The following is a 12,763-nucleotide window of genomic DNA, read 5'->3' on the forward strand; positions in this document are numbered from 1 at the left end:
TCTTCCTCTAACAAAAAGGTCTATCTCTGTAGGGATCCTTTCTGTCATGTTGTCACACACTTAGAAGAACAATCTGAGCCTGTCAGTGAAACAACAAGAACTTTTAGTGGACGACCTTTGACCCATCAAGGATTATTTTGCAGCCATTACAGCCTGTTTCACTGCTGCAGGATGAACACATCTACTTGAGACACTCACACACTCTTTGTACCTTATTTATTTAAACTCCAAAATATGTCAAAATAAGGTTTAAAAAGGTTTAAATGACCTCCAACACAGCGTGTGTGTAGTGAAACTCTCTGGATTAACAGCGACACCTGGTGAAAGAAGAGGAGAGTTAACTGTTGTGTTATTCATCCTCTCACCCTCTCTCCTCCTTTCTCTCCGACTGATCAGATTGAACAGGAACGCATCGACAAAATCTGGCCCAAACTCCGCGTGTTGGCTCGATCCTCGCCAACGGACAAACACACGCTGGTTAAAGGTGAGGCCCTACTTTAGTATTACTCATTTTACTTATAATTATTCAATCACAGACTGACAGCCTGTTTGTCCTCCCTCTCTGTGTGCAGGAATCATCGACAGCAGCGTCATTGAACAGAGGCAGGTCGTCGCGGTGACAGGAGATGGAACCAATGACGGTCCAGCTTTGAAGAAGGCTGATGTGGGCTTCGCAATGGTAACCTGACAGCTTTTTCATCATGCTGTTCTTACATGTTCTCACTATGTTTTCAACAATTACACTTCATCATTTCATATTTTAGGTATTTCATCAGGATTCCTCCTGTAAAACATAAATAGTTAAATTAGAAACTATGAATAAATTGTTTCCTTTGAATAGTGAGTGTGTAATTCCGCCCAGCTCTTCCTCGGGCTCAGTGTGAGCACTGCAGGCAGGACAGCAGCACAACACTGAAAGACTTTGGATGCATGAATGCTTGCATGAATCATGTCCTTCGTGTCCCGTCCTCACTGTGTCTCAGGGTATCGCGGGGACAGACGTGGCGAAAGAGGCGTCTGACATCATCCTGACTGATGACAACTTCAGCAGCATCGTGAAGGCCGTGATGTGGGGACGAAACGTCTACGACAGCATCTCCAAGTTCCTGCAGTTCCAGCTCACCGTCAACGTGGTGGCCGTCATCGTGGCCTTCACCGGGGCCTGCATCACTCAGGTACACATTTTAGTTTCCAGAAAAAACTGTTTATTTTGGGGCTGTGTAAAAAGAAGGGAAGACGCCTTCCACCATCACCTGAGTCTGTGAGTGAAGCCGGACTGGTCTCAGCCTGGTCCCTGACTGGCTCTCTGGTTGTGATGTGTGTGCAGGACTCTCCTCTGAAGGCGGTGCAGATGCTGTGGGTCAATCTGATCATGGACACGTTCGCCTCTCTGGCTCTGGCCACCGAGCCGCCCACCGAGGCGCTGCTGCTGCGCAAACCCTACGGCCGCAACAACCCGCTCATCTCCCTGACCATGATGAAGAACATCCTGGGCCATGGAGTGTACCAGCTGGTCATCATCTTCACCCTGCTGTTCATAGGTATACACACGCACGCACATGCACACGCACACACACACACACACACACACACACACACACAGGTTAGGCCGCAGCAGCTTCAGTGTAACCGTTTTTGCTCTGCAGCAGATCAAACACTTTTTTATCTTCCTTCTTCCTCCTCCTCTCTCCTCCTCCTCTCTCCTCCTCTCTGTCCTCCCCTCTCTCCTCCTCCTCCTCTCTCCTCCTCTCTGTCCTCCCCTCTCTCTTCCTCCCCTCTCTCTCTTGCTTTTCTTCCTCTCTCTCCACCTCTTTCTCCTCTTCATCCTCCTCCTCCTCTATCGCTCCCTTGTCCTTACTCTCCTCTTCTTCTTCCTCCTCCTTCTCTTCCTCCTCTCCTCTCTAATCTTCTTCCTCCTTTGCTTTCCTTTTCTCTCTCATCTCCTCTCTCTCTTCCTCTGTCTTGTCCTCTCTTACCTCCTCTCTCTCCCTCCTCTTCCTCCTCCTCTCTCTCCTCCAGGCGAGCGCATGTTTAACATCGACAGCGGCCGTAACGCTCCACTGCACTCCCCTCCCTCCGAGCACTACACCATCATCTTCAACACCTTCGTCCTCATGCAGCTGTTCAACGAGATCAACGCCCGTAAGATCCACGGGGAGAGGAACGTCTTTGACGGCATATTCGCCAACCCCATCTTCTGCACCATCGTGCTGGGAACCTTCGCCGTGCAGGTGAAGTTAAAAAATATTTCATTTTATTTTTACTTGTTGTTACTTTTTGCCTTCTTCGATGGCGTTCAGGAAAGAAACGAGAGAGGGAAGACATGAAGTAGCCTACAGGTTTAATACTTTATAAGCTACACAACTACGTCACTGGAGTCAAAGTATCGATCCTCCTCCTCGTCAAACATTGCTCTCATACAAGTGAAAGTTGCTCAGTCAGATTATTACTTGAGTTGCTTTTAAAAGTACTTCAGAATTTAAAGTACTTTTTAAAAAAACATATTTTCACAAAGCATGAGTGCAGTCAAGAGCATGTGTGTGTACATTCTGCTACGTTACGTTAGAAGACATTATTTACACGTTAAACTCAGGTGATAATCGGCTGGGATGACGTTTGCGCGGGAAACAGAGCGAGCATACGAATCATTCTTCATTACAAAACCTCAAACGTAGACTTGAGGCCGTGGGTGCTCAGGTGGAGAATCATCCTCCTTCTCTGCCGTAGCCATCATCACCACCACTACATGAACCGCCTGAGTGACGTTTGCTCTGCGTTTAACCATGGAGACGCGCGAGGTACAGGTACGGCAACACCACTGAGACAAACCACACGCAGAACGACACAAACACAGTTTGTTGTCTTTGGGATTTTAGAAAAGAAAAGAAAATTCATCAGCTGACTTCAGAGTAACGAGAACATTGATTGAGATGTAGCGGAGTCACAAGGACCATATTTGTCTTTCAGATGTAGTCGAGTAAAAGTAACAAGTAAAGAACAGATACTTAAAACATGAAATTAAGTAAGTACATTAACTTTGTTACTGTCCACCTCTGACCTCTGGCATCACCATTTGGACCACTGTTTTCAAGACTCCAATTTGGCGTTTTGGCGGCCGCCATCATGTCTTTTTTTCTGGAGCGACTAATGTGACTAATTTGGAGGAGAAGGTGGAGCTGGAGAGGAGCGAGGGGGTAGCTGCTAACTGTAGCGCTTGCTGGGTTAGCTGCTGACTGTAGCGCTTGCTGGGTTAGCTGCTGACTGTAGCGCTTGCTGGGTTAGCTGCTAACTGAAGGGCTTGCTGGGTTAGCTGCTAACTGAAGGGCTTGCTGGGTTAGCTGCTGACTGTAGCGCTTGCTGGGTTAGCTGCTGACTGTAGCGCTTGCTGGGTTAGCTGCTAACTGTAGCGCTTGCTGGGTTAGCATGGTGCATCAATAAAGCATGTTATTTGTGATATTAATTGGGATGCTAATTTTGGCTAGCTTAATAAAGCCTTTAAACAAAATCTACTAAGTGAACAGCCGACTCCTCAGAGTGTCTTTTAGCACAACCAAACCGGTCTTTGTTGTAATGAGCTGTCAATCACAGGTAGCCCCGCCCTAACCCCTCCCCTCTTCCTGCTCTGTGTGACTCTCAATGGTAGCATCAGTGACTAAATGAACATCACGCTGTGTTGAAGAACACTTGAAACTTTGAGACCATAAACTCATGAGGAACATGTTTACTGAGGGAATAAATCAGGAGAGGAGGAGGAGCACTTACTCACAGACTTCTCATTTTTACAAGCAGTGGAGTCGTCAAACTTGATGTTTCGATGTTTTCTGTCATGTTTTCTGTCATGTAAAAGCGTCAGTATGACTGAGTTCAGGCTACAAAGCTGCAGAGATCTGAGGAGAGAGAGGACAAAGTCCAGATTTAACATCCAGACTTTCTCAAACAGCAGGGAGGACTGTTTGTTGAATGAGAAGAAATGCACTGAGCGGGGAATAGTGAGTACACAAAAACACAGACGAGCAAACAAAGACAGAGAGATGGAGAGAGGAGGAGGGAGAGGAGTCAGAGGAGCTCTGGGGAGGAACAAGAGAGAGAGCTGGAGGGGGGGAGGCAGTGATGAAGACACAGTTCAGAGGGAGAAGAGGAGATGAGAGAGCTGCAGGCTGGAGACAGCTGAGAGAGGTGAAAACAGAGATAAGTGAAGAAGAAAGATGATATTACTGTACGTGATACTCTGCATCGTACTCCCACTGAGATTTATGACGCTGCAGTTTGGTGTCAGGATGAGAGTGTCACTCTGATAAGCCTTGTTCCACGATTAAATGATCATGTTGCTATTTAAAATGCTGTCACTACATCCACTGAGGGAGTAGATCGACTACAGGAGGTGTTACTGAAGTCCAAGATTAGAGAGGCAGGCTGGAAACGGGCCACAGAGCTGAGTTAACCACGAGCAGCCTCGCTAAATGTGTCATTTTCAAACAGAGACAAACTGCAGGGTTGGATTGCATCTCTGTGCAATCTAAGGCTTCAAAGTAAAACCAAACTATGACTGTTTGTTATATTCTAAATAAAGACAGATTAAAAAGGTTTGTGAAAAGGTAGACGTGGTCCTGAACTTTGGCTTATGAGTCTGAAGATTCCTAATAAACGTGTCTCTAAAGAAGCTTCTCATTTTTAATGCTGTTATTCTGTGATCAAAACAATGAAGCCACCTGAAGGTAAGAAAGCTGTTTTTTACGGGCTGATGTATTTGTGCTCTCGTGTGAAGTCGCAGCCGATGTGAGGAGGAGTCGTCTCCTTCACAAGCACTAAAACAAAGTCCAGCCTTCAGCCTCAGTAGGTCTGCTGTCAACACTAGCTAATGTTAGCTAATATTGCTAATTTAAGCTAATATAGCAAACCTCAATAAAGTAGACAATGCTGTGTTAATGACATCACTGAGTGTTCTTACACTGAAAATGATCTGCAGTACGCTGTATGTTCTGCATGTCACAGACAACAACATGTAGTTTCCTGCAGCCTGCAGAGCTCATGCTGCGTTACTGCCTGTGTAGACGTTAAATTAACCTTTTTCTCCAAAAGCCACTCTTGTTGCCTAGCAACAGGTAGCTGGCTGGATAACTAGCTATCATAACTAACTAACTCCATATAACTTAACCTGTTATTTTAAAGATAAGTAGCTTCAAGGCCCCTTTGTTTGAGCGCGTGTATCTCTAGCTATTTGACTGAGTTGAAACCACAAACTTTTACATTTCAAGTTCATTCCTCGACCGCGTAAGAGTCTGCCATCTTGTTTGAATTGGCTTGCAATGAATCTGGGGATATGTCGGGCCACGAACGATGCACCCGATGGATCCGCTGTGGCCCGGGAAAAGGAGGACACATTTGTCACCGACGCACTGCTGTGACGAATCGGCCTTCAAATATGTCCCTCAAAGGATGCAGCAGCTGGATTGGGACACAGCTAACGTGTAGCTTCAGAACATCCCAATGTTAGCGTCCTGTGTTCACTAGCATTGTAAGAAAGTGGTTTTGGCATCTTTGCAAATGGTAAAAGGAAGGACTCTAAATGGAGGTTTGTTCAGCCATGGTGGAAAAATTCATAAGTCAGGAAAATGTGTCCTGTCCTCACGGCCAAGGCTTCAAGAAGTTTAACATCAGTAGGTCATCGTTGGTGGTTTCACTCCGGAAACACACATGGGTTTATTTGAGCTGGAAAAGAACTGCTGACAACATACAAGCCTTTGAAATGTGTCCTGAATGAGCCATCTAAAGAAAACATCGAGCTGGAGAACGTTGATAAAAACACAAGCTGTCATTTTACACTTCAGCTTTGTTCGGATCAAACAAACAAGATACACGTTAATGTGAACGTTAGCGGCTCTGGTATGTGGGTTTAGTTGGCTACAGCAGAGCCAGGCTAGTTGTTTCCCTCTGTTAATGACCTCTAACTCTCTGCAGCAAATTATACTGCAACACGCATCCATTAATACTAAATGTAAATAGATAATTTGTGAGAAGAGAACAAATCTTAACACTTTGACGTTAATGCACTAATCCTTAACCCTGAGAGTGACCCAGCAGAGACGTCATTCTTTGAATTTGGACCCAATGAAGTCTAAGATTTCACTCCTTTAAACGTCCGCCCAGAAGATGTTAGCTAACATGTTTGAGTTATGTTAGCCAACACAGATTGTATAAGGATGCCATTTAGGGTTAGTTATACCTCATGAAACACTGAGTCCTCGTGCACAGACTGCTGTGTGTGCACACGGAGCAGGAGAACAGTGCTGATGCCTGATAAGAAGGCAGACGTGTTGACACATCTCTCTGTTGTTTTTGACCGTGCAGCCTTTGGTTGGAGGAGCTGATGTTGCTCTGCTGGTTTTTCCCTCCACTCTTTGTTTGTATGCGATGTGTGAAATTAACGACCCCCCCCCCCCCTGTGTCTCTGCTGCAGATCGTGATCGTGCAGTGGGGAGGGAAGCCCTTCAGCTGTGCCCCTCTCAACGTGGAGCAGTGGCTCTGGTGTCTGTTCGTGGGAGTTGGAGAGCTGCTCTGGGGGCAGGTAAGCAGCTCTCAGCCTGCTGAGTCAGACGCTGAGCAGGTGGAGGCTGGAAGGCCTGATTTACCTCCGCACACAGAGCAGGTGGAGGTTTCTCTCCGCACTCTGCATTCACCTGCTCCTCGATGGTCACAGCTCAGGAGTTTGGAAATATGTCTCCTGACTTCAGTTTGTTAATGAGCTTAAAGTCAAATCTGCAAACAATATGGACCCATGTGCACACAGGAAGCGATCAAATATTACTTTAGTCCACCATGTTTCTGCTAATTAGACGTCCGAGTTGTTCCTCTGACCTAAAGTTCTTGTGAATTTTGCAAAGCTGTAACCAGTTATTCTGACACAACATGAATGCAGGGTGAGAAAACATTGTCACTCTGATAGATACTCTCAAATAGTCTAGAATGATCTGATGAGATGCTCACGGCTGATCAGTGTAAGTCCATACTCACGTCAGATGAGAGTGTAACAAACATGGCTTCCAGGTGATTGCCACGGTGCCGACGGAGCGGCTGCCATGCCTAAAGGAGGCGGGGCTTGGGCTGGAGCCCGGGGAGGAGGAAGGGGAGGAGCTGGCCGAGGATGAGGAGGAGATCGACTGCGCTGAGAGAGAGCTGCGCCGCGGACAGATCCTCTGGTTCAGAGGCCTCAACCGCATCCAGACCCAGGTACTGTCAGACCGGACCACCGCAGCAAACCATAACGAGACCTCTTTCACAGGAACACACGCACACACACACACACACACACACAGACACCACAACACCTCCACCAGAAGCTTCACAGGCTCGTGACACCCGGTTAGTTTTTCAGAGACTTTCAGTGAAACGTAGAGAAAGAACATGAACATACGTGCTGAATGTTTAACACACGGACGAAACAAACTGACAGCATCACGGCCTCACACACTTACTGTGCTGTGTTAGAGCAGCTTTAGTAAAGTTTAAACTGTTTCTGTTCTTACCTGTCTGTCTCTCTCTCTCTGTCTCTCTCTCTCTCTCATCCTGTCTGTTCTGTTCTTCTGACTTGTGCCAAACATAATGATTCCAGTTTCTTTCCTCTAACACAGCAAACTGTTCTGATCAAACCTCGAGACGATGTGTGATGTTTTAGATCATAAGAGAGGATGAATGCTGTGAGTGTGTGTCGCTGCAGCGTCACCGGTGTGTGTGAGAGTGTTTACACTGGCTGATGCTCAGTAGACAGGCTGTTCACTTGCTCGATGTGTCTCATTGATTGATTATCACACTGCTGGGTGTGAGGACGGACAGTAAGACAGCAGAACAGCATCAACATGAACAACACGCTGCTGTTAGAGAGCCAGACTCTCTGCTTAAGTGCCTGTCTCTGCATAAAGTGCTCACTTTCTACTGAGAGGGTTTGGTCTGAGTGCACACACACACACACACACACACACACACACACACACACACACAAACGATTGTTGTTTGTCAGTATCCTCCTTAAAGTAGTTGTTATGCATATTAATGATGCACACTCGCCAATAACGGGATTAAAATGCAGTTTGTATCATTTCTGCTGCGACAGGAAACAGGACGCCCGACAAACTCAGTACTTCTTGGTTTTGCACGACGTAGCAGACGTCAGCCAGCTCTGTCACCGCCCGCTGGAGCTACGTGTAGGCCTGTCTGAGTAGATTTTAGTCATTAGAGGGCCAGTATATTTCAGCTCTCTCTAGTTGTCCACATTTTTAAGTGTAACGTTCTGATGGTCAGCGTGACAACTGATCAACAGTCAGGTAACTTTACTTTGAAACTCTGCAGGAAGTCTGGTGCAACCGTGCAGCAGCAAAGTTTAGAGTCTGTTCATTAACGGATGATGAGAACAACCGAACGATGTGTGTGTGAAGCTACAGTCAGGCTGAGCTCTGCTGCAGGAGACACTGCAGGTCACAGCTTAGAGAGTTTACACAGAGAGAGAGCATCACACACACACACAGCTCTGTGTGACGCAGGACGAACTGGTGACATAGAGTCTTAGGTAGTTTCAAAAACACACACACAAAGACACATGCACACAAACACACACGCTCAGACCGGCCCTTCCTGCCCTCACTGAGTGCTGCTGTTTTGTCTCTGTCCTGCAGATGGAGGTAGTGAGCACGTTCAAGCGAAGCGGTTCGTTTCAGGGAGCGGTGAGGCGGCGCTCCTCCGTGCTCAGTCAGCTCCACGACGTAAACACTATCTCTACCCCCTCTCACGTAGCTCTCTCCACCGCTACAGCCAATACCAGCCCAGCCCCCGGGAGTGAGTCCGCCGAACGCATGTACACACATTAACACTCACACACACACACACACACACACACATTCACAGGTATACCTGCAAACACTCCAGTCTCTCTCTCTCTCTCTCTCACACACACACACACACACACACACACACACACACACACACTGCTGCACGGCACGTGGACTGCAGTATTTGACTCTCTGGTTGTGTCCCCCTCCGGCTCGCTCGCTGCTCGTGTGTGTGCAATGTCTCCTCTTTTCTTTTCTCTTATTCTCCTTCAAACAGCACCCAGTCCTGACCGGCTGTGTTCTTCTGGTCTGATCCGCTGGTCTGGTCCAAATCCAGTCCCGGTCCCAGTCCAGAGTGTGTTTTATTGTTGAGTGTTGGTCGGTGCGGGAGGGGGCTCGCTGCTCTCTCTCTGTCCGAGGCGTCCTGACAGCAGCAGCAGTTTATAAAGACTCAAAGTGTTTAAAAGAAGATTTAAAGATATAAGTTTGATTTGCGGACGGATCCTGGAGTTCAGAGAGGAAGCAGCAGCTCCTCCCGCACCGCCTGTTACTTCCTGTTTGTGAATGAGGTCAAGCGTGGTTACTGTGGATGAACCTGCTGTAAAAGGTGTCGTTTCTTTTCTCTTAAGAGAATAAAGTGTTGCTCAATGATTCTGTGATTACACTGTAGAAAATGATTAGATTTCACTGCCATAGATTCATTCTCATGACCAAACGGCTTCCATACGGCTTCTCTAAACTGTAAACCTTCGAGTATAAAAGCCCCATCACACACTGCTGCTGTTTCCAAGACTACAGTCAAAAGAAAAGTTCCCTCTCCCTCTTTCTTTCTCTCTCCTTCATCCTCTCACTTTTGTCCGGTGCTGCTATTGTTGGTTATTTCTGTAACAGTATTTCCAGCTCCGACGTCACACGTTTGGCCCCCCTGATGAAAAGTCCTGATTTTTCTCTGTTTTGCCTTCCTCTCTCTCTCCATCACAGTTCTCTCCTCTTTCTCTTGTATTTATGAGATATTACAGGTTCCCTGTGTGCAGAGACACTCTGTGAAATGTTTTCTTATTGTTCTTCATGAGTAGACGTCTTCTTTTGTAGAAGTATTTAGATTGTAGCAGATCTAAATACCGGCTCTTGTGTAGCATACGATAAGATTTCTTTAGTAGGTCATTTTTTTATCTTTACTTTGTCCTTTTCCTCATCCCCTTTTTGTCATCCTCCCATCTCCTCACTAGAGTAGCGTCCACTCCTCATCTTTTCTCCTGATTTCTTTGTGTGTCAGTTCGGCGTGTGTGTGTGTTAGCGAGTGTGTGCATTTGCTCACATATACGACAGCCGTAGTTTGACTCCTGTGTGTTTCTCTGTCAGTGTGCGAGTGAGTTTGTGTGTGTGTGTGTGTGTGTGTGTGTGTGTGTATGTGTGCATGTGTGTTGTCTTTATCCGTCTTCTCAGTTGCTTCTCCTTCCCTTCCTTGCTCCCTCTTGTCCATCCTTCCCTCCTTCCATTCCACGCTGCTTCCTGCCCACGTTGCTCCATCACCTGTAGGTGTAGATACAGAGAGCCAGAGAGAGTCAGTGCTGCTGACGCCTCATTGTTGTGATCTTCCTGCACACTAGGACACTAGAAGTTACCTGAGCTTTTATTTAAGTACTTTGGAAACACACCCCTCTCTCCATCACTTATATATATATATATATAAAGCTATATATATGTTATCTGAGCTGCAACATTGGCTGCCTGATAGAGAAGACTTGTAACATGTGACAGAGGAGCTGAAGGAGGGATCTCGAGTCAAAGTATGGAGCGAGGGTTCAGACCACCACTGCCAGCTCATTGCGGCTCTTTCTGTTCTTTTCCCTTCATGAGAACTTGTTGTGTCCAAATCTGTTCAGCAAACACATATTTGCATTTTTAAGTCGTCCTCACCTGGCTCAGTTCCTGAAGAAAAGCAGATCGATTTGGACAAACAAATGGGAAAGGAGGGAATGTGAAGGAGCAAGCTTTAACTCTGAGTTTAATGTGACTTCATGGTGCGTGGAGGCGCCTGCAGCTGGATAATAGAGGTTCCTGTTCGCTGTCAGGGTGTTGTCCACAAGAAATAAAGTACGTGTCAATAAAAACTTCAAGCCATAGAAAAATATATCCGACCTGTTTTTACCTGAAGGACTTGTTTTTGTTATTCTGACGTTTTCTGTTTTCCATGAAGCCCAAAACCAACAATGAACGTGTCCTACCAGCTAGTAGTGCTGGCCGATATGACCAAAACTCAATATCACAGTGTTTTTAAAGTTGTCCATGTTATTGATGCTGTTTTAAATTAATGATAAAAGTTTCGTTTGACTCAGGGTCGTAAAAACGTCATCATCTTAACATCAGTCTGTGCGTCGACACGTATCGTACAGTGATCTGAGTTGTTTTGCGTTGGCAGGGGCGCCGTGGAAGAAAAGAAGTTCAACATGCGGTGATATCACGTAGCGCCGTGCGCGCCTTAGATCGTGTAAATACGGCCCAATGGTTAATTAATTATGCTCGCCAACAACTGGACGGGGGTTTCTACTTATGGTTAGTGACAGTGCTGTGTGACAATTATTATTTATTATTGTTTAATGGCTTGCATTACAATTACAGTATGATATTCAATTATTATGTTTAACAACAAAAAAATGAAATACTGTTGTAGAAGGTGTAGTAAAAATCCACATGTGAATCCATAAATACGGTCTACCGCCCAGCACTACTCGCTTTTTGAATCCCTGATAGAACTCTGTCCCTGGTGTCAGAGAGCTGCACCTTTGAACAACACAAAGAATCAGCAGCCATGCTAGCAGCTCTGTGAGGCTGTACTTACACACAACATTGTCTGGAGCTGATGCATAAGGTCAGCATGCCGAGCTAGCAAGCTTAATGTTTAGCATGTTCATCATCTCAGTTTCAAGTGTTCTGCTGATCAGCAGTCAACCCAAAGTGCAGCTGAGGCAGGTTCCTCTCGTGCTGGAAGCGTAAACTAAAGCTCCAGTCATGCACAAGATAAAGGGGCGGGGTCTTCTTACTGTTTTCTATGAAAAAGTTCCTCCGGTCTATCAACGAGTCACACTGTCGCATTTGGTGACTGTTCGTTTTTTACCATGAACACAAATTGTAGTTTATTTCGACTCACTAGAGAACCCCATGTGGATTCATCTATCCATCCTACTATTTTCTATATCTTACCTGGGGCCGGGTAGCAAGTGGCAGCAGACTAGACAAGTTAACCCAGAAGTCCCTCTCCCCAGCAGGTCCTCCTGGGGGATCCGAAGGGGTCCTCAACCAGATAAGATAAATAATACCTCCTGCGAGCTCTGGGTCTAGCCCAGGATCTCATCCCAGTTGGACATGCCCAGAAAACCTCAGAAGGAAAGCGCCAAGGAGACAACCTAATCAAATGCCCGACACACGTCAACTGGCTCCTTTCAGTGCGAAGCAGTACTGGCTCTACTCCGAGCTCCCTTCGGATGTCTGAGCTCTTTACCCTGTCTCTAAGGTTGAGTCCAGCCACCCTGTGGAGGAAAATCTTTCTGGGAACTTTCATCTGTGATCTCATTCTTTCGGCTACTACTCAAAGCATATGACCATAGGTGAGGGTTGTAACGTAGATCACCTTGTAAATTGAAATCTTTGCCTTCAGGGTCCCTCTTTAACATGACTGTTCAATGCATCCCCTCCCAACCTGCTGCACTGCACCAATCTCACTATCCATCAGTGAGGGTAACTCACTTGTAAACAATCCCCCGAATACTTGAAATCCTTCTCTTGAGCAGTAACTCGCTCCCCACCCGGAGGGAGTAGTACACCATCTTACAGGAAGGAACCATGGCCTCAGAGTTGGAGGTGCTGAGTCTTGTCCCATTCCCGTCATACTCAGCTGCAAACTGCCCCATTTCCTGTTGGAGGTCACAGTTTGATGAAGCCAA

General features: G+C 46.4%; 1 protein-coding gene across 3 annotated transcripts in view; it reads left to right on the forward strand.

Moving 5' to 3' along the window:
- atp2b3b (ATPase plasma membrane Ca2+ transporting 3b) overlaps positions 1-12,763 on the forward strand; it is a 58,520-nt gene that overhangs the window by 36,353 nt on the left and 9,404 nt on the right. Inside the window, exons 18-25 of one of the 3 annotated variants that reach the window (XM_069660025.1) lie at positions 397-484; positions 573-679; positions 984-1,175; positions 1,328-1,541; positions 2,020-2,231; positions 6,458-6,565; positions 7,045-7,227; positions 8,667-8,780. In XM_069660025.1, coding sequence (XP_069516126.1) covers positions 397-484; positions 573-679; positions 984-1,175; positions 1,328-1,541; positions 2,020-2,231; positions 6,458-6,565; positions 7,045-7,227; positions 8,667-8,780 — 1,218 coding nt within the window. Of the gene's footprint in view, positions 1-396; positions 485-572; positions 680-983; positions 1,176-1,327; positions 1,542-2,019; positions 2,232-6,457; positions 6,566-7,044; positions 7,228-8,666; positions 8,827-12,763 lie in introns of all 3 variants that reach the window. The other 2 variants (XM_069660024.1, XM_069660023.1) reach the window with 2 other exon arrangements.

The sequence above is a fragment of the Semicossyphus pulcher genome, unplaced genomic scaffold (assembly GCF_022749685.1).
Source record: "Semicossyphus pulcher isolate SPU_LCO1_2020_fin unplaced genomic scaffold, fSemPul1.0.p SCAF_13, whole genome shotgun sequence".
Taxonomy (NCBI): Eukaryota; Metazoa; Chordata; class Actinopteri; order Labriformes; family Labridae; genus Semicossyphus; species Semicossyphus pulcher.